Below are 27810 nucleotides of genomic sequence, written 5' to 3'. Positions count from 1 at the left end.
AGTTATCATTATACTACTGAAAGCTGTGCATAGTGTTGTGTGCGGAGTACCCAGGAGAATGAAATAGACTATTTACTTTTGGATACACGTGTACTGTATGTCCAAAAATTACAATGCATCTAACACGTAAAGAAAACTTAGGATACCATTACCATGTGCCAAGATAAGACTTCATGCAAGAACGTTGTACAAATAATAGTACCTTTTCAGATTTTTATTGGCCTAATAGCTTCACACAAAATGTGCGCAGTAATTATTTCTAGATTGACAAGAACAATATTACAAAATTTGTACTAGTGTACTGCAATAGTATTTATTATATTATATGACACTGGATTTCTTCATGCCACTTGGATCTATAGCAAGATGTTAGTGCTGGAAAAATAAAAAATGTCATATTTCCAGTCATTGTAATATTTTTCAGTTTAAGACAATACAATTCTGTTGTCATAAAAAGGCAAGTTGTTTAGTTATGTTTCCTGATTTATGATTATTACTTTTATGTTAATTGGCATTTGCGAATTTCATACCTGAATATGGCTCAGCCTTGGCGTTTAAATGGTTTGCATGGAAATATTAAAATCCCAGCTTGATTCCCACCATGAAAAATGTTGCTTATTTATGGTGACTGATGCATGCCTTTTTTTGCTATGATTTTTTTACGTTTTTATTTGTGATAATTCATGTCATGGTTAAGATGCGAACCATGAACATCACTATTTTGTATGTGTCTACTTTAAAGCATCTACTTTAATTTGCAAATGTGGGCTTGATATATTATATAAAACATAGGAAACACAATATTTTATTAGCTTTAATATACTATGAGGAAAAGGTAAGTGATATGCTTTATTCATGGAAATGTCAACAACCTAAAACTTTGCAAGTTCCCCAAAGCTGCAACCAAGTACCTTGCAAGTTTTGTGGCATTTTCACAAAAGAATTCTTTGTATACTTGATATATTTGGTACATAGTTGTTTGCCGACTCTTAAGTATGTTGGTAGTCTTCAACAGAAACGGTACCCAAATACCCACTAAAAAAATAGTGCATCTGACGTTCTGTGGGAGCTTTTTTACAAAAACAGAAAATATTGGTTAAAGCATTACCGTCATTATAAACAACAGTCATGTCAAAAGTTGTTGATCGTATGATCAACGATCGATCAAGAGTTAATAGCTGGGGAAGCTGGCAGCATTGCGTACAGCTCCCCCCCCCCCTTGCCAAGAGATCGGTCTATTTCTCTGCATAGAAATTTATGCAGAAAAAAAGCTGTATAGGAGTGGAGCGCAGTGCCACCCGCTTCCCCACCTAATAACTCACGATTGCAGTGGGTCTAAGGTTTGCAACCAACAACTTTTGACATGTCTAATAAATGTCTTCCAGTGTTTGGAGGAAGCAGTGAATCTTTACTAGAAGCAAAGACTTTCAGTGGTTCTTAATGATTGAATTGGTTTGCTGTATATAAGTATAATATAATAATACTAAACTCATGAACCATTGATTCAAACTATCACTGCACTTACAACGCACCTAATGGAGGTTCTAGACCTGCCAGGCTAATGTCTTTGAAGTTATTATTGTCTTCTTTTCAGACTCTGGTATAGAGATTAGAACAGGATAAAAATACAGCAGTGCCTTCTATTTGATTAAGCATGTTTAAAATAATGCGCATGTTTTGCTTATGCTGTGCGCACATTTTTGCGTTGTTACTTAAGCGATATCTAGTAATATAACAGCAGAGCTCTGCCTTATGTCCTTAGTTTGTTCCACTCTTGTAAATTGCAGAACTGTGTATTTTATGCAGAAATCCTAAGAAACAAAGGTCTAAATTTGTACAAAGTTAGATGAAAACAAAACATGTTCTTATATGATTTTTTATTAGTTTTTACGATTACTACTTCGCTTTGTGATTCACTAATTCTAGATTGCAATTTCTGAATTATTCCAGAACTCCAATGTGTATTGCTTTTGGAAATATGTCCTTGCTATGAGACAAATAGAAACAACCAAGTGTGGAATAGACTTTTGGCTCTTGTTACTGATACAACTTAAGCTGAGCTTCTGCAAGACCTGGACACTAAGACACACACATATTTCCATCAGTGACTAAATTAACAATAATATATTTTGTAGTAAGCAATCCTTTTTCAGAGTGCTAGTATTTTTGATAGTGGAGTTGGGGGAGTACTATGGTTTCAGCAAAGAAAACTCAACTGTTGTATAATGAAAAGTTATACAGTATTTCTTTATTATCTCTCTATCAACTTTCTCATTTCCAAGATCTCTGTTCTTAATCATTTAATATAAACCAATATTGTTGACACCCAGGGGCCTAACTTCATCCTGACTTGGACACCTTCTGCCTCCTACATGGTGGATGCTGGCTGTGTTATGCAGCTTATACACTAATATTGTAGTCTTATATATGTCTTCATTATAATCACACATGTAAAGTTTCAGTCAATTCCTTCTTGGGGTTATATTTCTTGTCAATGATTGTAAAATAAGCAAGGATATAAAAAAATGTTGTTTCCAGAAATCCTGTGCTAGTCATGTGATGGTTCCTCAGGTGCTTTACTTGTTACAAGATATTTGTCAGAGTTTTCTCAAAGGGATCAAAGCACCTGCGTGATCATCACAGGATTAGGACTGTTCTTTATCCCGAGAGGATTCAGCTGTGTGCAATATGCAGCTTTTAGAATCCCTGGGTTGGGTGCAGAGCACCCAGAGTTAAGAGGCAATGCATAGCATCACTACTTCCCTCTGCCAGTTTGGTGGAGATTTGGTGGAGATACTGCTCCTGTGAAGACTGTGTTCCCACATTTCATATTTAACATGTCTTTTCTGAAAAATACATGTTAAAAACAACACCTTAAAACTCACCCCTCCCTGCTCCCGGCTGTTTTTTTGGCATCCTCTGCACATCAGTCTCTTGGGATCCCTAGAGGCTAGAGTGCAGCTGAAGATGCCAGGACACAGCCAGGGTAAGTATAAGTCCCCATAGAGGAGCAGATGTTCCATCATTACTGTCTTGCCCCAAGGAGTTGAGTGGTGATGCTGTGTGTTGACAATTAACCCCACCCTGGATGGGCAAGGTGCAGAGAGCTCAGTGAGTGAGTGTGTGTGTGCGAGGGGGGGGGGGGGGGGTAGTAAACAGTGATCTATGTAGATACCACCATACCAGCATACCACATAAATCCTTCTTGGCTGACTGGGCGGGAGGCATACAAATGATGCCTTCTCCTCAACCCAAGCTGGGCTCCCAGCTATATAGTCACGAGTCCGGCTCAGGAGCAAGAGGTGCACCAAGCTGTTTAGTGTATTGCCAGTGGAGGTAAATGTGTGTGTTTCCACTTAACTTTTTACACTCCATAGGCTGGGGCGCACTGCACTTGACCCATGGATAGAACCTGCAGTTTAGTAGCATATTTGTTAGCAATTCTGCTACAGATTTTATGCAGCTAAATCTCTTGCATGGAGTCTGCAGCGGATGCGGTTTGTTTGAATGGACCCTGAAGCCAGTCAACAAAGATTTCCATTGAATGACTGCAAGAGATATCTGTGAGAAATGGGTATATTAAATATAGTAGAACATTCTCTATCTTCATTATAAAAAGTATAACTTTTTTTTATTTGCTAAAACTGGAATACTCCTCATACTCCTAAAGAAGGCAGTCCACATTATGTCAGACATGCCTAACTATCGAACATAGAGTTTCAAGGGGAACTTCGGTACTAAACTGCTTAGCCTCTTTCCACAAAATAGTGGTAAGTGTCTGATTGCAGGGGGACTGACTGCTGGCACCCACCAAGATCTCCTGCCCAGCGCTCCTTCTCTCCTCATGCAGGGAGTGACCACCACACGGAGCGGTGGTTGACACGCCCTCCTCCATGCATATCTACGGTAGAGCCAGAGCTACACGAGTACAGCGCTTTTGTATCTCTGGCTCTCCCATAGAGATGCATGGAGGGAGCGTGACGACCACCATTCTATGCACGAGTAGAGCTTTGGCGCTGGACAGGAGATTGCGGGGGATCATAGCGGTTGGGCCCCCCCTCACGAACAGACACTTATCTCCTATGTTGTGGATAGGGGATAAGAAGTTTAGCACCGGAGCTCCCCTTAAATAAATGTATGGTACTCTTTTCTCTAAACGACATGTACTTTTTATAAGCTATAATAGATTGTTTATGTCTGTTGGTAAAACAGTGAAAACATTTTTAAACACCTGATAAACCAAATTTACGCTAAAACACCAAGGTATAAGGGAAGAATACCCAACATTCATAGAGTTGCTATTTGCTCAATTGCTTCTTTTATTAATGATCAGGATAAGAAAAACATGACTGCTTTCTTTCAAGAACAGTGTCACACTTGCTTTTGGGCTGTGTCTGGTATTGCAACGCAGCTCCACTGAATTATATGGTAAAGAGCAGCAATACCGCACACAACCTGTGAATAAGTGTGTCTTTGTCTTTTTAAAGAAAGCAGCCATGTTTTTGTAATTCTTTCTTGTTACTTTAAAATGTTTTCCCTGTCTTCCTATATACAAGATCTATATATTAACATTTTCTCTCCTTGATTTTACATGAAATCATACAGCTGTGTACAGTCTAAACATCTTTCTTTTGTATTCTGCAGGTCTGAAGACCATTGTGGGTGCCCTTATTCAGTCTGTGAAGAAGTTGTCCGATGTGATGATTTTGACAGTGTTTTGCCTCAGTGTCTTTGCTTTAATCGGTCTACAGCTTTTCATGGGTCACTTAAGGCGGAAGTGTGTTGTGTGGCCAATAAACATGGATGAACAATACTTGGCTAATGGCAGCAAAGGGTTTGACTTTGACGAATATATAAACAATGAAAGTATGTATTTCTGTGTTCATGTTAATACCATTATATACATGATATTTAATGTTTATTTTAATTTGTAATTTCTTTTATAACAAGTGTATTTTATAGCAAGTGGAAAAATACATGGTCATTAAAGGAACTGCCCTTTCTCTATCACCAGACTATTTAGCGAGCGTCAATCCAGAGTTACATATAGTTTCTTGCCTCCCCAATATAGTGTTATGTGTTTCCTTTTAACTTTCAAATGTCTATCAGATAACTTCTTTGCAGATCAGTAGTGATGAGCGAATCGAATGTGACGCATCCGAATTTGTTACGAATTTCAGGAAAAATTAGATTTGCAACAAATGCGAACATCGCTTCATTAACCCCTTAAGGACCAAGGACGTACCGGTACGTCCTTGGTCCTGCTCTCCTGATATAACGCGGGGTTACACGGTAACCCCGCATCATATCACGGCGGGCCCTGCGTCATAGTGAAGCCGGGACCCGCCTCTAATAGCGCCGATCGCGGCGCCGGGTGCTATTAACCCTTTAGCCGCGCGCTCAGAGCTGAGCCGCGCGGCTAAAACCGAAAGCGAAAGTTGCCGGTTAACTCAGTGGGCTGTTCGGGATAGCCGCGGCGAAATCGCAGCATCCCGAACAGCATACAGGACAGCAGGAGGGCCCCTACCTGCCTCCTCACTGTCCGATCGCCGAATGACTGCTCAGTGCCTGAGATCCAGGCATGAGCAGTCATGCGGCAGAATCATCGATCACTGGTTTCCTATAAGAAACCAGTGATCAATGATGAAGCAGTGTCATTACAAAGTAGAATTGGTGGCGCAAAAAATAAGCCATCATATGGATTTTTAGGTGCAAAATTGAAAGAGTTATGATTTTTTAAAGGCAAGGAGCAAAAAACGAAAATGCAAAAACGGAAAAACCCCCGGTCCTTAAGGGGTTAAACTCCATTTAGTGCGGTCCAGGCTCCAGGGCATCTAAAATGGTGGATCCACATGTGAGGACATGGGGCAAGGAATCCTGGGAAGGCAGGAACAAGGGTAGGCGGCATGACCCTGAATCACCTGCAGCCTATCAGCAGCCAGTGACCCCTGTGATGTCACAGTCCTATATAATCGGCAGCCATGTTGCGGCCAGTCACTTCAGCCTTTCACTGCAAAGAGATAGATAGGGACAGACAGCGCTGCGTGTTGCACAGAAAAGCTTTTTTCCAGCAGCGATTCACCTCCCAGTCAAGTCAGCGTTCTGTTGCACAGAGAGGGACAGAGAGCATTGTGTGTTTCACAGAAAATCATTCTTACTGCAGCGATTTACCTCCCAGTCACTGTCTACAGCAGTGATTTTTTGGCGGGGCACCCCTACCGAATAAGATTAGATTACAGTGCTGCTATATGGAGGGCTCACAGGTGATGTCTTCTCTGATCTGAATCGTTCACTTCTCTTTTCCATCTGGCCCAGACTGTCATGATAGTTTCTTCCTGTCACAACTCTTCACCACAGAACCTTTAAAAAAAATATATATATATATTAGGCTTCGTACTTTTCCAGCATCAACCTATCTTTTTCCCCACAAATACCTTCTCACACAGTGCCTCCAGCAGCCTTACAAACACACACAAATACCTCCAGTCTCACACACAGTGCCCCCAGCTGCCCCACACATGCACACAATGCCCACAGCAGCCCCACACATGCACACAATGCCCCCAACAGCCTCACACATGCACAATGCCTCCAGCAGCCTCACACACACACAATGCCTCCAGCAGCCTCACACATGCACACAATGCCCCCAACAGCCTCACACATGCACAATGCCTCCAGCAGCCTCACACATGCACACAATGCCCCCAACAGCCTCACACATGCACACAATGCCCCCAACAGCCTCACACATGCACACAATGCCCCCAGCAACTTCACATACACACACAATGCCTCCAGCAGCCTCACACACACACACACAATGCCTCCAGCAGCCTCACACACACAATGCCCCCAGCAGCCTCACACATGCAATACCCCCAGCAGTCTCACATACATACAATGCCTCCAGCAGCCTCACACACACACAGTGCCCCCAGCAGTCACACACACGCACAATGCCCCCTGCAGCCTCACACACACACTGTGCCCACAGCAGCCTCACACACACACATAAAATGCCCCAGCAGCATCACACACACACACAATGCCCCCAGCAGCCTCACACACACACACACAATGCCTCCAGCAGCCTCACACACACACACAATGCCTCCAGCAGCCTCACACATACAGTGCCCCCAGCAGCCTCACACACACACACAATGCCTCCAGCAGCCTCACACACACAGTGCCCCCAGCAGCCTCACACACTCACAATGCCCCCAGCAGCCTCAAACACGCACACAATGTCCCCTGCAGCCTCACACATGCCCACAATGCCCCCAGCAGCCTCACACATCCACACAATGCCTCCAGAAGCCTCACACACACAGTACCCCCAGCAGCATCACACACACACACAATTCCCCCAGCAGCCTCACACACACACACACACACACAATTCCCCCAGCAGCCTCACACACACACACACACACGCACAATGCCCCAGCAGCTTCACACACACACACACACACAATGCCCCAGCAGCTTTACACACACACACACACACACACACACACAGTGCCCCCAGCAGCCACACACGCACACAATGCCCCAGCAGCCTGACACATGCACACAATGCTCCAGCAGCCTCACACATGCACGCAATGCCCCCAGCAACCTCACGCACACACACAATACCTCCAACAGCCTCACACACACACACACAATTCCCCCAGCAGCCTCACGCATGCAATGTCCCCAGCAGCCCCACATACATACAATGCCTCCAGCAGCCTCACACACACAGTGCCCCCAGCAGTCACACACACACACAGTGCCCCTAGCAGTCACACACACACACAATGCCCCCCAGCAGCCTCACATACACACTGTGCCCACAGCAGCCTCACACACACACACACACACACACATAAAATGCCCCAGCAGCCTCACACACACACACAATGCCCCCAGCAGCCTCACACATACAGTGCCCCCAGCAGCCTCACACACACACACACAATGCCTCCAGCAGGCTCACACACACAGTGCCCCCAGCAGCCTCACACACTCCCAATGCCCCCAGCAGCCTCATACACGCACACAATGTCCCCTGCAGATTCACACATGCCCACAATGCCCCCAGCAGCCTCACATATGCACACAATGCCCCCAGGAGCCTCACACATGCGCACAATGCCTCAGAAGCGTCACACACACAAAGTACCCCCAGCAGCCTCACACACACACACACAATACCCCCAGCAGCCACACACACACACACACAATTCCCCCAGCAGCCTCACACACACACAATGCCCCAGCAGCTTCACACACACACACACACACACACACACACACAATGCCCCCAGCAGCCTCACACACACACACACACACACACAATGCCCCAGCAGCCTGACACATGCACACAATGCTCCAGCAGCCTCACACATGCACGTAATGCCCCCAGCAACCTGACGCACACACACAATGCCTCCAGCAGCCTCACACACACACACACACACACACAATGCCTCCAGCAGCCTCACACACACACACAATGCCCCCAGCAGTCTCACACATGCAATGCCCCCAGCAGCCCCACATACATACAATGCCTCCAGCAGCCTCACACACACAATGCCTCCAGCAGCCTCACACACACAGTGCCCCCAGCAGTCACACACACATTGCCCCCCAGCAGCCTCACACACACACACTGTGCCCCCAGCAGCCTCACACACACACACACACATAAAATGCCCCCAGCAGCCTAACACACACACACACACAATGCCTCCAGCAGCCTCACACATACAGTGCCCCCAGCAGCCTCACACACACACACACACACACACAATGCCTCCAGCAGCCTCACACACACACAGTGCCCCCAGCAGCCTCATACACACAGTGCCCCCAGCAGCCTCACACACTCACAAGGCCCCCAGCAGCCTAAAACATGCGCACAATGTCCCCTGCAGCCTCACACATGCACACAATGCCCCCTGCAACCTCACATACACACACAATGCCTCCAGCAGCCTCACACACACACAATGCCTCCAGCAGCCTCACACATGCACACAATGCCCCCAACAGCCTCACACATGCACACAATGCCCCCAACAGCCTCACACATGCACGCAATGCCCCCAGCAACTTCACATACACACGCAATGCCTCCAGCAGCCTCACACACACACACACACACAATACCTCCAGCAGCCTCACACACACAATACCCCCAGCAGCCTCACACATGCAATACCCCCAGCAGTCTCACATACATACAATGCCTCCAGCAGCCTCACACACACAGTGCCCCCAGCAGTCACACACACACACACAATGCCCCGCTTCAGCCTCACACACACACTGTGCCCACAGCAGCCTCACACACACACACATAAAATGCCCCAGCAGCCTCACACACACACAATGCCCCCAGCAGCCTCACACACACACACACAATGCCTCCAGCAGCCTCACACATACAGTGCTCCCAGCAGCCTCACACACACACACAATGCCTCCAGCAGCCTCACACACACAGTGCCCCCAGCAGCCTCACACACTCACAATGCCCCCAGCAGCCTCAAACACGCACACAATGTCCCCTGCAGCCTCACACATGCCCACAATGCCCCCAGCAGCCTCACACATGCACACAATACCTCCAGAAGCCTCACACACAGTACCCCCAGCAGCCTCACACACACACAATTCCCCCAGCAGCCTCACACACACACACACACACAATTCCCCCAGCAGCCTCACACACACACACAATGCCCCAGCAGCTTCACACACACACACACACACACACACAATGCCCCAGCAGCTTCACACACACACACACACACACACACACAGTGCCCCCAGCAGCCTCACACACACACGCACACAATGCCCCAGCAGCCTGACACATGCACACAATGCTCCAGCAGCCTCACACATGCACGCAATGCCCCCAGCAACCTCACGCACACACACAATACCTCCAACAGCCTCACACACACACACACAATTCCCCCAGCAGCCTCACACATGCAATGTCCCCAGCAGCCCCACATACATACAATGCCTCCAGCAGCCTCACACACACAGTGCCTCCAGCAGTCACACACACACACAGTGCCCCCAGCAGTCACACACACACACACACACACACACAATGCCCCCCAGCAGCCTCACATACACACTGTGCCCACAGCAGCCTCACACACACACATAAAATGCCCCAGCAGCCTCACACACACACACAATGCCCCCAGCAGCCTCACACACACAATGCCTCCAGCAGCCTCACACATACAGTGCCCCCAGCAGCCTCACACACACACACACAATGCCTCCAGCAGCCTCACACACACAGTGCCCCCAGCAGCCTCACACACTCACAATCCCCCCAGCAGCCTCAAACACGCACACAATGTCCCCTGCAGCCTCACACATGCCCACAATGCCCCCAGCAGCCTCACACATGCACACAATGCCTCCAGAAGCCTCACACACAGTACCCCCAGCAGCCTCACACACACACAATTCCCCCAGCAGCCTCACACACACACACACACAATTCCCCCAGCAGCCTCACACACACACACACAATGCCCCAGCAGCTTCACACACACACACACACACACACACACACACAATGCCCCAGCAGCTTCACACACACACACACACACACACAGTGCCCCCAGCAGCCTCACACACACACACGCACACAATGCCCCAGCAGCCTGACACATGCACACAATGCTCCAGCAGCCTCACACATGCACGCAATGCCCCCAGCAACCTCACGCACACACACAATACCTCCAACAGCCTCACACACACACACACAATTCCCCCAGCAGCCTCACACATGCAATGTCCCCAGCAGCCCCACATACATACAATGCCTCCAGCAGCCTCACACACACAGTGCCCCCAGCAGTCACACACACACACAGTGCCCCCAGCAGTCACACACACACACAATGCCCCCCAGCAGCCTCACATACACACTGTGCCCACAGCAGCCTCACACACACACACATAAAATGCCCCAGCAGCCTCACACACACACACAATGCCCCCAGCAGCCTCACACATACAGTGCCCCCAGCAGCCTCACACACACACACACAATGCCTCCAGCAGCCTCACACACACAGTGCCCCCAGCAGCCTCACACACTCCCAATGCCCCCAGCAGCCTCACACATGCCCACAATGCCCCCAGCAGCCTCACATATGCACACAATGCCCCCAGGAGCCTCACATATGCACACAATGCCCCCAGGAGCCTCACACATGCACAGTACCCCGAGCAGCCTCACACACACACACACACACTACCCCCAGCAGCCTCACACACACACACACAATTCCCCCAGCAGCCTCACACACACAAACAATGCCCCAGCAGCTTCACACACACACAATGCCCCCAGCAGCCTCACACACACACACACACACACAATGCCCCAGCCTGACACATGCACACAATGCTCCAGCAGCCTCACACATGCACGCAATGCCCCCAGCAACCTGACGCACACACACAATGCCTCCAGCAGCCTCACACACACACACACACACACACACAATGCCTCCAGCAGCCTCACACACACACAATGCCCCCAGCAGCCTCACACATGCAATGCCCCCAGCAGCCCCACATACATACAATGCCTCCAGCAGCCTCACACACACAGTGCCCCCAGCAGTCACACACACATTGCCCCCCAGCAGCCTCACACACACACTGTGCCCCCAGCAGCCTCACACACACACATAAAATGCCCCCAGCAGCCTAACACACACACACACACACACACAATGCCTCCAGCAGCCTCACACATACAGTGCCCCCAGCAGCCTCACACACACACACACAATGCCTCCAGCAGCCTCACACACACAGTGCCCCCAGAAGCCTCACACACACACACACACAATGCCTCCAGCAGCCTCACACACACAGTGCCCCCAGCAGCCTCACACACACAGTGCCCCCAGCAGCCTCACACACTCACAATGCCCCCAGCAGCCTAAAACATGCACACAATGTCCCCTGCAGCCTCAAACACACACACAATGTCCCCTGCAGCCTCACACATGCCCACAATGCCCCCAGCAGCCTCACATATGCACACAATGCTCCCAGGAGCCTCACACATACAGTGCCCCCAGCAGCCTCACACACACACACACAATGCCTCCAGCAGCCTCACACACACAGTGCCCCCAGAAGCCTCACACACACACACACACACACACACACACACACAATGCCTCCAGCAGCCTCACACACACAGTGCCCCCAGCAGCCTCACACACACAGTGCCCCCAGCAGCCTCACACACTCACAATGCCCCCAGCAGCCTAAAACATGCACACAATGTCCCCTGCAGCCTCAAACACACACACAATGTCCCCTGCAGCCTCACACATGCCCACAATGCCCCCAGCAGCCTCACATATGCACACAATGCTCCCAGGAGCCTCACATATGCACACAATGCCCCCAGGAGCCTCACACATGCGCACAATGCCTCAGAAGCCTCACACACACACAGTACCCCCAGCAGCCTCACACACACACACACACACACACACACAATACCCCCAGCAGCCTCACACACACACACACACACACACACAATTCCCCCAGCAGCCTCACACACAATGCCCCAGCAGCTTCACACACACACACACACAATGCCCCCAGCAGCCTCACACACACACACACACACAATGCCCCAGCAGCCTGACACATGCACACAATGCTCCAGCAGCCTCACACATGCACGCAATGCCCCCAGCAACCTGACGCACGCACGCAATGCCCCCAGCAACCTGACGCACACACACAATGCCTCCAGCAGCCTCTCACACACACACACACACACACAATGCCTCCAGCAGCCTCACACACACACAATGCCCCCAGCAGCCTCACACATGCAATGCCCCCAGCAGCCCCACATACATACAATGCCTCCAGCAGCCTCACACACACAGTGCCCCCAGCAGTCACACACACATTGCCCCCCAGCAGCCTCACACACACACTGTGCCCCCAGCAGCCTCACACACACACATAAAATGCCCCCAGCAGCCTAACACACACACACACACACAATGCCTCCAGCAGCCTCACACATACAGTGCCCCCAGCAGCCTCACACACACACACAATGCCTCCAGCAGCCTCACACACACAGTGCCCCCAGAAGCCTCACACACACACACACACACACAATGCCTCCAGCAGCCTCACACACACAGTGCCCCCAGCAGCCTCACACACACAGTGCCCCCAGCAGCCTCACACACTCACAATGCCCCCAGCAGCCTAAAACATGCACACAATGTCCCCTGCAGCCTCAAACACGCACACAATGTCCCCTGCAGCCTCACACATGCCCACAATGCCCCCAGCAGCCTCACATATGCACACAATGCTCCCAGCAGCCTCACACATGCACACAATGCCTCCAGGAGCCTCACACACACAGACAGTGCCCCCAGCAGCCTCACACACACAAATTCCCCCAGCAGCCCCCCCCCCCCACACACACACACAATGCCCCAGCAGCTTCACACACACACACACACACAATGCCCCCAGCAGCCTCACACGCACACAATGCCCCCAGCAGCCTCACACACACACACACACACACAATGCCTCAGCAGCCTGACACATGCACACAATGCTCCAGCAGCCTCACACATGCACACAATGCCCCCAGCAGCCTGACACATGCCAGCAGCCTCACACATGCACATAATGCCCCCAGCAGCCTCACACATGCACACACACACACACACACACACACACACACAATGCCTCCAGCAGCCTCACTCACACACAATGCCCCCAGCAGCCTAACACACACACACACAATGGCCCCAGCAGCCTAACACACACACACACACACACACACAATGCCCCCAGCAGCCTAACACACACACACAATGCCTTCAGCAGCCTCACACACAACACACACACACACAATGCCCCCAGCAGCCTAAAACACACACACAATGCCTCCAGCAGCCTCACACACACAGACAGTGCCCCTAGCAGCCTCACACACACACACACACACACAATGCCCCCAGCAGCCATACACACACACATACACAATGCCCCAGCTGCCACACACACACACACAATGCCCCCAGCAGCTTCACACATGCATACAATGCCCCCAGGAGCCTTGCACATGCACAAAATGTCCCCAGCAGCCTCTCTCTCTCACAGACACACAGTGCCTCCAGCAGCCTCTCTCTCTCTCTCACACACACACACACACACAATGCCTCCAGGCACCCACTCACTCACACCTTTTGCCTTCAGCCACCCACCCACCCACATTGCTTTCAGCCTCCTGGTGCCATTGCCTTCATTCCCCCCCCCCCCCCCCACACACACACACACAATGCCCCAGCAGCTTCACACACACACACACACACCATGCCCCCAGCAGCCTCACACGCACACAATGCCCCCAGCAGCCTCACACACACACACACACACACACACAATGCCTCAGCAGCCTGACACATGCACACAATGCTCCAGCAGCCTCACACATGCACACAATGCCCCCAGCAGCCTGACACATGCCAGCAGCCTCACACATGCACATAATGCCCCCAGCAGCCTCACACATGCACACACACACACACACACAATGCCTCCAGCAGCCTCACTCACACACAATGCCCCCAGCAGCCTAACACACACACACACACACAATGGCCCCAGCAGCCTAACACACACACACACACACACACAATGCCCCCAGCAGCCTAACACACACACACAATGCCTTCAGCAGCCTCACACACAACACACACACACAATGCCCCCAGCAGCCTAAAACACACACACAATGCCTCCAGCAGCCTCACACACACAGACAGTGCCCCTAGCAGCCTCACACACACATACACAATGCCCCAGCAGCCACACACACACACACAATGCCCCCAGCAGCTTCACACATGCATACAATGCCCCCAGCAGCCTTGCACATGCACAAAATGTCCCCAGCAGCCTCTCTCTCTCACAGACACACAGTGCCTCCAGCAGCCTCTCACACACACACACACACACACACACAATGCCTCCAGGCACCCACTCACTCACACCTTTTGCCTTCAGCCACCCACCCACATTGCTTTCAGCCTCCTGGTGCCATTGCCTTCATTCCCCCCCCCCCCCCCCCGCAATTGCTTCCATTCACCCCCAACCCCTGCTTCCATTCATCCCCCCATCCACCCTGCCTCTGCTTCCATTCACCCCTCAGCCACCCACTGCTTACATTTATCCTGCAGCCACCCATCCACCCCCGCCACTGATTCCATTCCACCGCAGCCACCCAACCACCAACCCCTGCTTCCATTCAAACCTCCCCGGCCCCTGCTTCCATTCAACCCCCCCTGCTTCCGTTCAACCCCCCCCCTGCTCCTGCCCCTGTTTACATTAACCCCCCCCCCCCCGCTTCTGCCTCTGCTCACATTCAAACTCCTTCCTTTGTGCCCATTTTTTTCCTAAAAAATCCTGCTTAATTTCAACCCTTGCTCCTGCCCCTGCTTCCATTCATCCCCCTGCTCCTGTCGCTGCTTCCCCAATGCTCCTGTCCCTCCTTCCATTCACCCCTCTGCTCCTGCTTCTATTCACCCCCCTGCTTCCATTCACCCCACCGCTCCTGCCCCTGCTTCCATTCACCAAACCACTCCTACCCCTGCTTCCATTCACCCCACCGCTCCTGCCCCTGCTTCCATTAACCCCACCGCTCCTGCCCCGCTTCCATTCACCCCACCGCTCCTGCCCCTGCTTCCATTCACCCCACCGCTCCTGCCCCTGCTTCCATTTACCCCACCGCTCCTACCCCTGCTTCCATTCACCACACTTCCCCTGCTTTCATTCACCCCACCGCTCCTGCTTCCATTCACCCCACCGCTCCTGATTCTATTCACCCCACCGCTCCTGCTTCCATTCACCCCACTGCTCCTGCTTCCATTCACCCCACCGCTCCTGCTTCCATTCACCCCACCGCTCCTGCTTTCATTCACCCCACCGCTCCTGCCCCTGCTTCCATTCACACCCCTCCCACTTCTGCCCCTGATTTCATTCAACCCCCCCTGCTTCTGCCCCTGCTTTCATTCAACCCCCCCTGCTTCTGCCCCTGCTTTCATTCAAACCCCCCCTGATTTCATTCAAACCCCCCTTTTTCTGCCCCTGCTTTCATTCAACCCCCCCTGCTTCTGCCCCTGCTTTCATTCAACCCCCTGCTTTCATTCAAACCCCCCCTTTTTCTGCCTCTGCTTTCATTCAACCCCCCCTGCTTCTGCCCCTACTTTCAGGCAAACCCTCCCCTGCTTCTGCCCCTGCTTTCATTCAACCCCCCCTGCTTCTGCCCCTGCTTTCATTCAAACCCCCCTGCTTCTGCCCCTGCTTTCATTTAACCCCCCCACCTGCTTTCATTCAAACCCCCACCTGCTTTCATTCAAACCCCCCTGCTTTCATTCAACACCCCCCCCCCCCCCCGCTTCTACCCCTGCTTTCACCCCTGCTTTCATTCAAAACCCCTCTCTGCCTCTGTCCCTGCCCCTGCTTACAATTCAATCCTCCTTCCCTTGTGCCATTCATCAAAAATCCTCGCTCCCCAACCCCTCACCTGTGCGCTGTAAGGTATGCAGGATGCCGGGGAAGCGCTGTTGCTGCAGTGAAGTGGACACTTCCCTGCCTGGTGACCCGATACAGGATCCTCTCTGGCGGAAGCGTTCAGCGCATGACACTGATGCTTCTGCCAGCAGGGAAGTTCAAATTTACAAAAAAAAAGTGTTCCCCTCCGGAGCCTGCGGCACCCCAGGCACTGCCGAACCTGGCAGCCCAGTGTGTCGGGGCACCCGGGTTGGGAATCACTGGTCTACAACGATCTATTACAGAGAACAGTCTGTTGCACAGAAGAACAGCAGCAATTCAGCTCAAGCACAAATCCTGCCTAGAAGCACTGATAGGGAAGGGAGTGAGATTGAGAGAGTGCTATTTTGGGTGTAGTACACAGCAAATGTGTGCTGCAGCACTGTTGTGCACTGCTGGTATGCACTAATACTTTTTTAAGCGTACTGTAGCGCATTTTTCTGCCTTCATAAGTGCATAGCATGTATGTACATCTAAGTGGTGTACTATTTTGTTCCTGTTAAAGTCTTAAGGGCCTAGATACTCTGAAAGGCCAGGCAAAAGTACTCACCGGCTGGTGTTATACACAAATATTTTTTAAGCGTACTGTAGCGCATGCTACTGCCCTCATAAGTGCATACCACGTACGTACATCTAAGTGTTGTACTATTTTGTTCCTGTTAAAGTCTCAAGGGCCTAGATACTGCGAAAGGACTGCCAAAAGTACACATCTGCTGCTGTTCTAGACAAATGCTGTTTTAAGTGTAGTGAAGCGTATTGTACTCCCCTCATATACTCACTAAGTATGTCAGACAGAGAAGTGCCAGGACGTGCACAGAGGAGTGGAAGAGGCCTAAATTCATCAGACGCAGGCAGAGGTCACAGCAGACTAGGGGTGAGTGGCAGCAGGAGTCGCAGCGAGAGGCCTGATCTCCCGGTATCAGATAGCGGTCGTGTCTCAACCAGCAACCCATCTGCCATCATCGATTGGTTAACACGGTCATCAACTTCATCACAAATGACATCTGATACCCCCAGTCAAAGTTGGTGGGTTCCTCAGACGCAACCCTCAGTTGGCATGACCCGGGAGCAGTCCCTGTCCTCCCATTGCCTCTGTCCCATGCTGTTCCCTCCCCTACAGAAGTATCTTATGCTGTGGGTTCAGCTCCACTATTCAGGACGATCTAATTGAGGACAGTCAGCAGCTACTGCACAGCCAAGAAGTGGAAGCATGATTGCAGAAGTGGAAATTCTGGAGCCAAAGGTACCCGGGGGAGACCACCTGCTTTGAGGCGGCGTACCTTCTCAGGAGGTGGTGGAACAGGGGTTCCTGGAGACGGTGGCAGTAGCAGTCAATTAGTGTGGACTGTTGGTGGGAAAATCAGCTACTCGGTGGCTTGGCAGTTTTTCATCAAGCATTCGGAAGAGGTTAACATAGCCACATGCTAGATGTGTCGGCAGAAGGTGAAGTGTGGCCAGGGTCCCAATGTTGGCACCACGGCCCTGCATCAACATATGCTGTGACACCATAAAGCGGCCTGGGAGAACCGTTGCTCCGATGTGGTGGTCCAGCCTGCTGCATCACCCAGTGGCACTCCACTCCATGTTTCAGCCATCCAAGGCTCCACCACCTCAGCCGAAGGGAGCTGTGTGTCATGCCCTCCTTCTGTCGCTCCAGGTGCTCCTGCTCCTCCTACTTTGAGTCAGTCATTCCGCCAGCTCCTGTCCAAGTTGCTGGTGCTGCAGTCCCTCCCTTTTCAAGTGGTGGACCCTGCACCTTTCAGAGAACTGATGGCTTGTGCCGAGCCGAGGTGGAGAGTCCCAAGCCGTCATTTCTTTGCGAAAAAGGCAGATCCAGCCCTGCACAATTTTGTGGAAGAGAAGGTGGGCCAGTACAGCCTGTCGGTGTGTACAAAGTGCACGGCAGCGCCAACGTCTGGTGCTGTAACTATGGTCAGGGACAATACATGTCCTTTACATCCCACTGGGTGAATGTGGTTCCTGCACAGCCACAACAGCAACATGGACAAGTCACTCCGCTTTCTCCTCCACGTTCTCAGGCCGTTGGTCCTGTGACAGTGTGTGACTCTGCCTCCTCATCCTCCACCATGTCCTCAGCCTCCAATGCATGAACGCAAGTCAGTTCAGCATACCATGTGTGCAAGTCACGGCGGTGTCATGCTGTTCTTCACATGGTTTGCCTTGGCGAATGGAGTCACACAGGGGAGGAACTGCTTAAAGTCATTCATAAGGAAATCGGAGCATGGCATACTCCACAAAAACTAGAAATCGGAACCATGGTGACTGACAACGGGAAGAATATCTTGTCTGCACTGCGACAAGGAAGGCTGAGCCATGCGCCCTGCATTGCATACGTGTTCAATCTGGTTGTCAAGCGGTTCCTGAAGTGTTCCTCCCATTTGCAAGACATCCTAACATTGGGAAGGAAATTTTGCATGCACTTAAGCCACTCGTACGCCGCAAGGCACACCCTCCTTGAGCTGCAGCATCAGAAAGGTATCCCCCATTATAGTCTGATTTGCGACATTGCCACACATTGGAATTCCACCTTCCACTTGTTGGACTGACTATACGAATAGAGAAAAGCCATCACCAATTTCTTGATGATCCAAGCGGATAGAGGGACTCCCCGGTGTAACTTCAATGTCAACCAGTGGCAATTCATACGTTACACCTGCCATTTGCTCAGGCCCTTTGAGGAAGCCACATTATTAGTCAGTCGCCAGGAATACGGGATTAACAACATAATTCCACTGCTTCATTTCCTACAACAGGTGTTGGAAACGGTGGCTGGTCAGGGCCCTGGAGACGTGGCGCCTACATGTCACGGCCACATGAGCCCTGTGGGGGCTGAACTGGAGGGGCAGGGGCACAGTGGAACACAGTTTAGGTTTCTCGAAATGGGCGGTTTTTCCAGTCATCTGACAGGAGGGGAGGAGCAGGAGCAGCCAGAGGAGCTAGAGGGTTATGAAGAAGGTGAGACAGAGGACCCAGACACACCGTGGCAGTATGCAGTGGAGATGGAGGCAGGGAGTCCCTCCAAGTCACTTGCACAAATGGCACGATGCATGCTCAGTTGCTTGCGTAGTGACTGCCGAATTGTCACCATTCGGCAGCGGTATGACTTCTGTCTCTCCACCTTATTGGACCCTTGCTTTCAGCACAAAATGGGGTACTTTTTTACATCCACTGAGAGGGAGGATAAACGGACCTACTACAGAGACATCCTACATAGTCAGTTGGCCGATGCCTATCGGCACCATCGTCCATCCTCTCGCAGGTCTGACTCCGGGGGTGGGGGGGTGGGGGTGCTCTGCGCTCTCTTTCCACTGCCATGGCTGCTGGAAACAGGTGGGGTGGCAGGAGCAGTACCAGCTCCATCAGCAGCAGTCTGAGTGTACAGTCGCTGATGAGTACCTTTCTTCACCCGCATAATGAAGCAATTCATCAGCAGCAGGTAGACCGGGATCAGGACCTGTACCAGCAGGTGGTGGCATACCTTGACATGCCCATGCCAACACACCTTAAAGATCCGCTGGACTTCTGGGCAGCCAAACTTGATTTGTGGCTGCAACTAGTAGAGATTGCCCTCAAAAAGTTGTCCTGCCTGGCCAGTAGTGTGCCATCAGAGTGAGTGTTTTGTGTGGCGGGGGCCATAGTCACCCCAAGAAGAATTCGTCTGTCCATGAAAAATGTGGAGAGACTGACCTTTTTGAAGATGAATCGGGCATGGATCAGCCAGGATTTCCACCCACCAATGCCTGATGCATCAGAGTAAATTGACCATGGTGCCACACCAACACTTCACAAGTATGGATAGTGCCAAACAGATTTAAGTTGCTTCTCCCCAGTTACAAACATTCCTCCGCATCAGAGCTTTTTCACCCACCTTCATCACTGGGTACTGGTATTGCCACCCACTGCACCACTCTGTCACCAGTTCACTTTCAGGACTCCTGATGCTGTTGCCTCCTCCAGGCTGTCTCATTCTAACCCCATATGTTCTCATGCTGCCGCCACCTCCAGGCTGTGTTATTCAGCCACCATATGTTTTCCTCATGCTGCCGCAAACTCCAGGCTGTGTCATTCGGCCACCATATGGTCTCATCATGCTGCTGCCACCTCTAGGCTGTGTCATTCAGCCACTATATGGTCTCCTCATGCTGCCGCAAACTCCCGGCTGTGTCATTCAGCCACCATATGGTCTCCTCATGCTGCTTCAAACTCCAGGCTTTGTCATTCGGCCACCATATGGTCTCCTCATGCTGCTTCAAACTCCAGGCTGTGTCATTCAGCCACCATATGTTCTCATGCTGCCGCCACTTCCACGCTGTGTCATTCAGCCACCATATATTCTCATGCTGCTGCAAACTCCAGGCTGTGTCATTTAGTCACTATATAGTCTCCTCATGCTGCCACCACCTCCAGGCTGTATCAGTCAGCCACCATATGTTCTCCTTATGCTGCAGCAAACTCCAGGCTGTGTCATTCAGCCACCATATGGTCTTCTCATGCTGCCGCCACCTCCAGGCTGTATCAGTCAGCCACCTTATGTTCTCCTTATGCTGCAGCAAACTCCAGGCTCTGTCATTCAGCCACCATATGGTCTCCTCATGCTGCCGCAAACTCCAGGCTGTGTCATTCAGACACTATATGGTCTCCTCGTGCTCCTGGGACATTACCTAAACATTTTTATAGTAGCACTAGCTACCATAAATCTTCAATTTAAATTTGAAAATGTATCTTTTAATCTTAGGGATTGTGAAGCCCTATTGTCTCCTCATGCTGTCGCCAACTCCAGGCTGTATCATTCAGCCACTATATGGTCTCATGCTGCTTGTTTATTACTTAAAAAATGTTAAGGTAGCACTAGCTAATTTAAAGTTGAAAATTCATCTTTTTATTTTAGGGATTGTGAGGCCCTTGTAACACTCACGTTTCAGTAGACAGGAACTCCGGTGGATGTGGATCCGCTGGACCTGTGTGGCAGATGACTCGTACCGTGCCAGGGAGCAGAGTCTAAGGTGCCGCTGGTCTTCACCAGAGCCTGCCGCAAAGCAGGATGGGCTTGCTGCTGCAGGCGACACCCAGGTCGCAACCCCCGGCAACGGCTCGACCACACAGGCGGCTGAGGAGATGTGGGGCACAGAAGGGATGAGACAACTCGTAGTCAGGATAGCTGGAGGTCAGGGCAGGCGGCAAAGTAGCGAAGTTGGGACGTAGCAGAAGTTCAGTAGGCAGGCGGCAGGGAAGCAAGGTCAATTAACAAGGGCAGGAGATCTGGTACACGGCAAGGCAATACTAAGGAACGCTTTCACTTGGCACAAGGGCAACAAAGATCCGGCAGAGAACTGAGGAGGGTGGATGAATTTATAAACAAGACACAGGTGGAGACACTAATTAGCATACTGGCCCTTTAAATCTTAAAGCTCCGGCGAGCGCACGCCCTAAGGGACGGGGACACATGCGCCGGAGCAGAGAGGCAGAGGCAGGCGAGACACCCAAAGAGTGACGGGCTGGGGCTCGCATGCGGGTGCGTCCCGCAATGCGAGTCCCAGCACCGTCGGCAGCAGCAGGTAAGGGGACCATGCGCTCACGGCCAGCGTGTGAGGCAGGAGCGCATAGCGTAACGGTACCCCCCCCCCCTTGGTCTCCCACTCCTTTTACGAGTGAGCAAACTCCTGAGAAGATCACGGTCCAGGATATTCTCCTCAGGTTCCCAAGATCTCTCCTCAGGACCATAACCCTCCCAGTCGATCCAAATTTTTTTTTTACCTCTCACAGTTTTTGCAGAAAGAATCTGTTTAACCTTGTAGACATCAGCAGAGCCGGAAACAGGTGTTGGGACAGGATTCTTCTGAGAAAACCGGTTTATGACAAGAGGCTTGAGCAGAGAAACATGGAAGGAATTGGGAATACGTAACGTAGCAGGTAGACGGAGTTTGTAGGAGACGGGATTGACCTTTTGTAGAATCTAGAAGGGACCAAGGTAGCGGGGACTGAGCTTGTAACAGGGAATCTTGAAGCGGATGTATTTGGATGAAAGCCACACCATGTCATCAGGAGAGAAGGACGGAGGTCTTCTACTTTTATCCGCTTGTGCCTTCATGTGATAAGTAGCCTGGGACAACGACTGTCGGGTTTGTTGCCAGATGGTGTAGAAGTCACGGACCAGCTCATCAACAGCAGGCACACAAGAGGAGACTGGGAGAGGAAGAGGAGGACGGAGATGGAGTCCGTAGACGACAAAAAAGGGAGACGACCTCGTAGACTCTGAATCCTTCAGATTATATGAGAATTCAGCCCAGGGGAAAAGGTCGACCCAATCATCTTGGCGAGCTGAAACAAAATGCCGAAGATAAGTCTCAAGGATTTGATTGACCCTTTCCACCTGACCGTTGGACTGAAGGTGGTAGGCTGAGGAGAAGTCCAGATTGATGTCCAGACGGTTACACAGGGCTCGCCAGAATTTCGAGACAAACTGCACACCTCGATCCGAAACGATATGCTGTGGAAGACCATGTAAACGAAAGTAATCCAACAAGAAGTATTTCGCCAGCTGTGGAGCAGAAGGAAGACCTGGTAGAGGAATGAAATGAGCCATCTTGGAAAACCGATCTACCACGACCCAGATGACGGTGTTGTTCTGAGAAGGTGGCAAATCAGTGATGAAATCCATGGCGATATGGGACCAGGGAGTCTCTGGAATAGGTAAAGGCTGTAGGAGTCCCGCAGATCTTTGCCGAGGAGTTTTGTCACGGGCACAAGTTACACAGGACCGAACAAAATCAGTAACATCACGTTCAAGATGGGGCCACCAGTAGTGCCGGGAAATAAGAAGTAGGGTCTTGCGTATTCCTGGATGTCCTGCTGTCAAGGAAGTATGACCTCATTTCAAGATGACCTCATTTCAATCTGGTGGGCAGAAAGGATTTTCCCGGAGGAACTTGCTGAATTTCGGCAGGAGCGGCAGGAATCAAACGGTCAGGAGGAATAATATGCCTAGGCGTGGAGTCCAAACCAGTGACGTCAGAGGACCTGGAGAGAGCATCAGCCCTGATGTTCTTGTCTGCAGGACGGAAGTGAATGAAGAAGTTGAATCGTGAAAAGAACAGTGACCATCTTGCCTGGCGGGGGTTCAATCGCTGAGCAGACTGAAGGTATAGAAGATTTTTAAGATCAGAGTAGATGCTGACCGGATGAGAAGAACCTTCTAATAAATGTCGCCATTCCTCCAAAGCTAACTTAATAGCGAGGAGTTCACAATCTCCAATGGAGTAATTCCTCTCAGCAGGAGAGAAAGTCTTGGAGAAGAATCCACAAGTTACACTCTTGCCCTTGGCGTTTTTCTGAGTGAGAACGGCACCCGCACCAATAGATGAGGCATCAACCTCCAACGCAAAGGGCCTCTCTGGATCAGGTATTGTCAGCACGGGGGCAGAGGCAAACACAGACTTTAAACGGGAGAAGGCCTCTTCAGCCTCTCGAGGCCATGACTTAGGATTAGATGCCTTTTTAGTGAGAGCCACAATAGAAGCAACCAAAGAAGAGAAATGTGGGATAAACTGACGATAATAGTTAGCGAATCCCAGAAAGCGTTGAATAGCACATAGGCCTGAGGGATGAGGCCAATCCAACACCGCAGACAACTTATCTGGATCCATCTGCAGGCCCTGATGGGAGACAATGTAGCCAAGAAACGGAAGACTAGATTTTTCGAACAGGCATTTCTCCAATTTGGTGTAGAGAGGATTCTTCCGTAGTCGCTGAAGAACCAGACGAACATGAGCACGATGCTCTTCTAAGTTGGAAGAGAAGATCAGGATGTCATCTAGGTATACGACTATACAGGTGTAGAGAAGATCACGGAAGATATCGTTGAAGAACTGGAAAACGGCTGGACCATTGCAGAGACCAAAAGGCATTACAAGATACTCAAAATGTCCGTCACGAGTATTGAAGGCCGTTTTCCATTCATCTCCCTTGCGGATACGAATGAGGTTATACCCACCGCATAAGTCCAGCTTGGAGAAGATCTTGGCACCACATAAACGGTCAAAAAGTTCTGAAATAAGAGGTAGAGGGTAACGATTCTTGACCTTGATTTTGTTAAGTCCCCTGTAGTCAATGCATGGACGGAGTGACCCATCCTTCTTTCCTACAAAGAAGAAACCTGCTCCAGCAGGAGAAGAGGACTTACGGATGAATCCCTTTTGGAGATTCTCCTGTATATACTCAGCCATGGCTTTGGTCTCAGGAACTGAAAGAGGGTATATCCTTCCACGAGGAGGAGTGGTACCAGGCAGAACATCAATAGGACAGTCGTAAGGATTATGTGGAGGCAGAGATTGAGCCTGTTTCTTGCAGAAGACGTCCAAGAAATCTTGGTAAAGTGGCGGCAGGCCAGGCAAAGGTGGAAGACGAGAAACAACTCTACGTAGAACAGGTTTGAGGCAAAAATTTTTACATGATTGTCCCCAGCAAATTATTTCTCCAGTTCTCCAATCCAGTTGCGGGGAATGGCGTTGCAGCCAAGGAAGGCCAAGAAGAATCTCAGAAGTACAGTGTGGCAGAACATAGAATTCAATCTTTTCTTTATGCGATACTCCCACTTGCATGGTGAGAGATTCAGTACGGAAGTGAACCTTGCAGTCCAGATTTTGTCCATTAATAGAGGAGATGAACAAGGGCTTGGCAAGATGATACTTGTGGACTAAAGCCGCATCAATAAAGTCACCTGCTGATCCGGAGTCCAGAAAGGCTGTAGCGCTGAAGGAAGACTTGGCTGAAGCGAAGACTTGTACAGGAATAGTTTAGTGTGGAGAGGAAGTATTCACACCCAGAGACGCCTCTCTTACATACCCTACGTGCGGGCGAACAAGAGAGAGAAGAGGTGGACATTGGGACACAGGTGTCAGGCGGGCAGATTCCCTCTCAAAGCGCAATTCCTCCTGTCTTTCGGCAAAACGCACATCAAGGCGTGAAGCCAAGTGGATAAGTTCAGACAAAGAAGATGGAAGATCTCGTGCTGCAAGGGCATCTTTAATCCTGCTTGACAGTCCTTTTGTAAATGTGGCACACAAGGCCTCTTCGTTCCAGGCAAGTTCTGAGGCTAAAATGCGGAACTGAACCGTGTAGTCTCCAATGGTAGAATTCCCTTGACAAAGGTTCAGCAACGCCGTCTCAGCTGAAGAGGCACTTGTGGGTTCCTCAAAGACACTGCGAAATTCTGCCAAGAATGCCGACAAATTGGAGAATACAGGATCACCACGGTCCCAAAGGGGTGTAGCCCAAGCCAGGGTTTTTCCAGAAAGTAGACTAATGACAAAGGCCACCTTACTATGGTCAGTCGGAAACAGTTCAGACATGAGCTCCAGATGCATGGAGCACTGTGTAACAAAGCCTCTGCAAGACTTGGAATCCCCATCATACTTGGAAGGCAAAGGCAGGTGCAGCTGGGAACCAGGAGAGACTGCAGGAGCTGGAGGAGGGAGTCGGCCAGATTGTGGTACCTGCTGCTGTTGCAAGGCCAAAAGCTGTAGCATCATGGCTGCCAGTTGAGAAAATTGCTGTGCCTGTCGGGACAACTGCTGTGACTGACGTACCACAACGGAGGAAAGATCCGCAACTTCAGGCAGGGGTACCTCAGCGGGATCCATGGCCGGATCTTACTGTAACACTCACGTTTCAGTAGACAGGAACTCCAGTGGATGTGAATCCGCTGGACCTGTGTGGCAGATGACTCGGACCGTGCCAGGGAGCGGAGTCTAAGGTGCCGCTGGTCTTCACCAGAGCCCGCCGCAAAGCAGGGTGGGCTTGCTACTGCAGGCGACACCCAGGTCGCAACCCCCGGCAACGGTTCGACCACACAGGCGGCTGAGGAGATGCGGGGCACAGAACGGATGAGACAACTCGTAGTCAGGATAGCTGGAGGTCAGGGCAGGCGGCAAAGTAGTAAAGTCGGGACGTAGCAGAAGTTCAGTAGGCAGGCGGCAGGGAAGCAAGGTCAATTAACAAGAGCAGGAGAACGGGTACACGACAAGGCAATACTAAGGAACGCTTTCACTTGCCACAAGGGTAACAAAGATCCGGCAGAGAACTGAGGAGGGTGGAGGAAATCTTGTGCACGCCCTAAGGGACGGGGACACGTGCGCCGGAGCAGAGAGGCAGAGGCAGGTGAGACACCCAGAGAGTGACGGACTGGGGCTCGCATGCGGGTGCGTCCCGCAACGCAAGTCCCAGCCCCATCGGCAGCAGGAGGTAGGGGGACCATGCGCTCACGGCCAGCGTGTGAGGCAGGAGCGCATAGCGTAACAGCCCTATGGTCTCCTCATGCTGCCATCAACTCCAGTCTGTGTCATTCAGCCTCTATATGGTCTCCTCTTGGTGCTGGGACATTGCTTAAAATTTTTTATTCTCTTCAATTTATTCTCTTCAATTTTGATGCCATATGGTCTCCTTGCTGCTACATTCACATGCTCTGCGGCAGTGATTCTAATAGCGATGCCTGTAATCTGCATGTCATACTGAATAACGGTATTATTTCACTAACACAGCACACTCCCTATGCGTGTTAGGACAAGGCAAAGTGTTCTACACCCCATTGAGGCAATATGGTCTCCTCATGCTTTCGCCACCTCCACGCTGTCATTCAGCCAATATATGATCTCCTCATACTGATGCCACCTCCAGTCTCTGTCATTGTGCTGCTCTGCGACAATAATTCTAATAGCGATGCCTCTGATCTGCATGTCATACTAAATAACAGTATTATTTCACTAACCCAGCACACACCCTATGCGTGTTACAGCAAGTCAAAGTGTTCTACACCCCTATTGAGCCTCCTCTGTAGGCCAGAAATAGCCATTTTTAAAAGCAATTTGCTGCAAATAAATTGGAACCAAACCAAATATTTTCTGGAAATTCGGCGAATCGGCCGAATTTAATTTTTCAAAAAATTCACTCATTTCTAACAGATGAGCATTTTAATATGCCACCACATTTTTCTTAAAAGGGTTATCTTCCCAAAATGAACTTATCGCCTGTCCACAGGATATGCTTTACTGCAAATCCCATGGACAGTGGCAACAATAGTCTTTTGCAGAGACTTTTGCTCTACTGCTGCCACTTTTTCACTGTGAAGAT

The 27810-nt window shown here is 50.7% G+C and overlaps 1 protein-coding gene across 9 annotated transcripts in view; it reads left to right on the top strand.

The window, feature by feature from the left end:
- The window catches only part of SCN8A (sodium voltage-gated channel alpha subunit 8), a 260584-nt gene that overhangs the window by 101650 nt on the left and 131124 nt on the right, over positions 1-27810 (top strand). For all 9 annotated transcript variants that reach the window (XM_056562694.1, XM_056562701.1, XM_056562698.1 and 6 more), the window contains exon 7: positions 4645-4866. In XM_056562694.1, the coding sequence (XP_056418669.1) occupies positions 4645-4866 (222 nt within the window). The remainder of the gene's footprint in view (positions 1-4644; positions 4867-27810) is intronic.

The sequence above is a fragment of the Hyla sarda genome, chromosome 2 (assembly GCF_029499605.1).
Source record: "Hyla sarda isolate aHylSar1 chromosome 2, aHylSar1.hap1, whole genome shotgun sequence".
Lineage (NCBI taxonomy): Eukaryota > Metazoa > Chordata > Amphibia > Anura > Hylidae > Hyla > Hyla sarda.
This window is presented reverse-complemented; position numbering and strand designations above follow the sequence as displayed.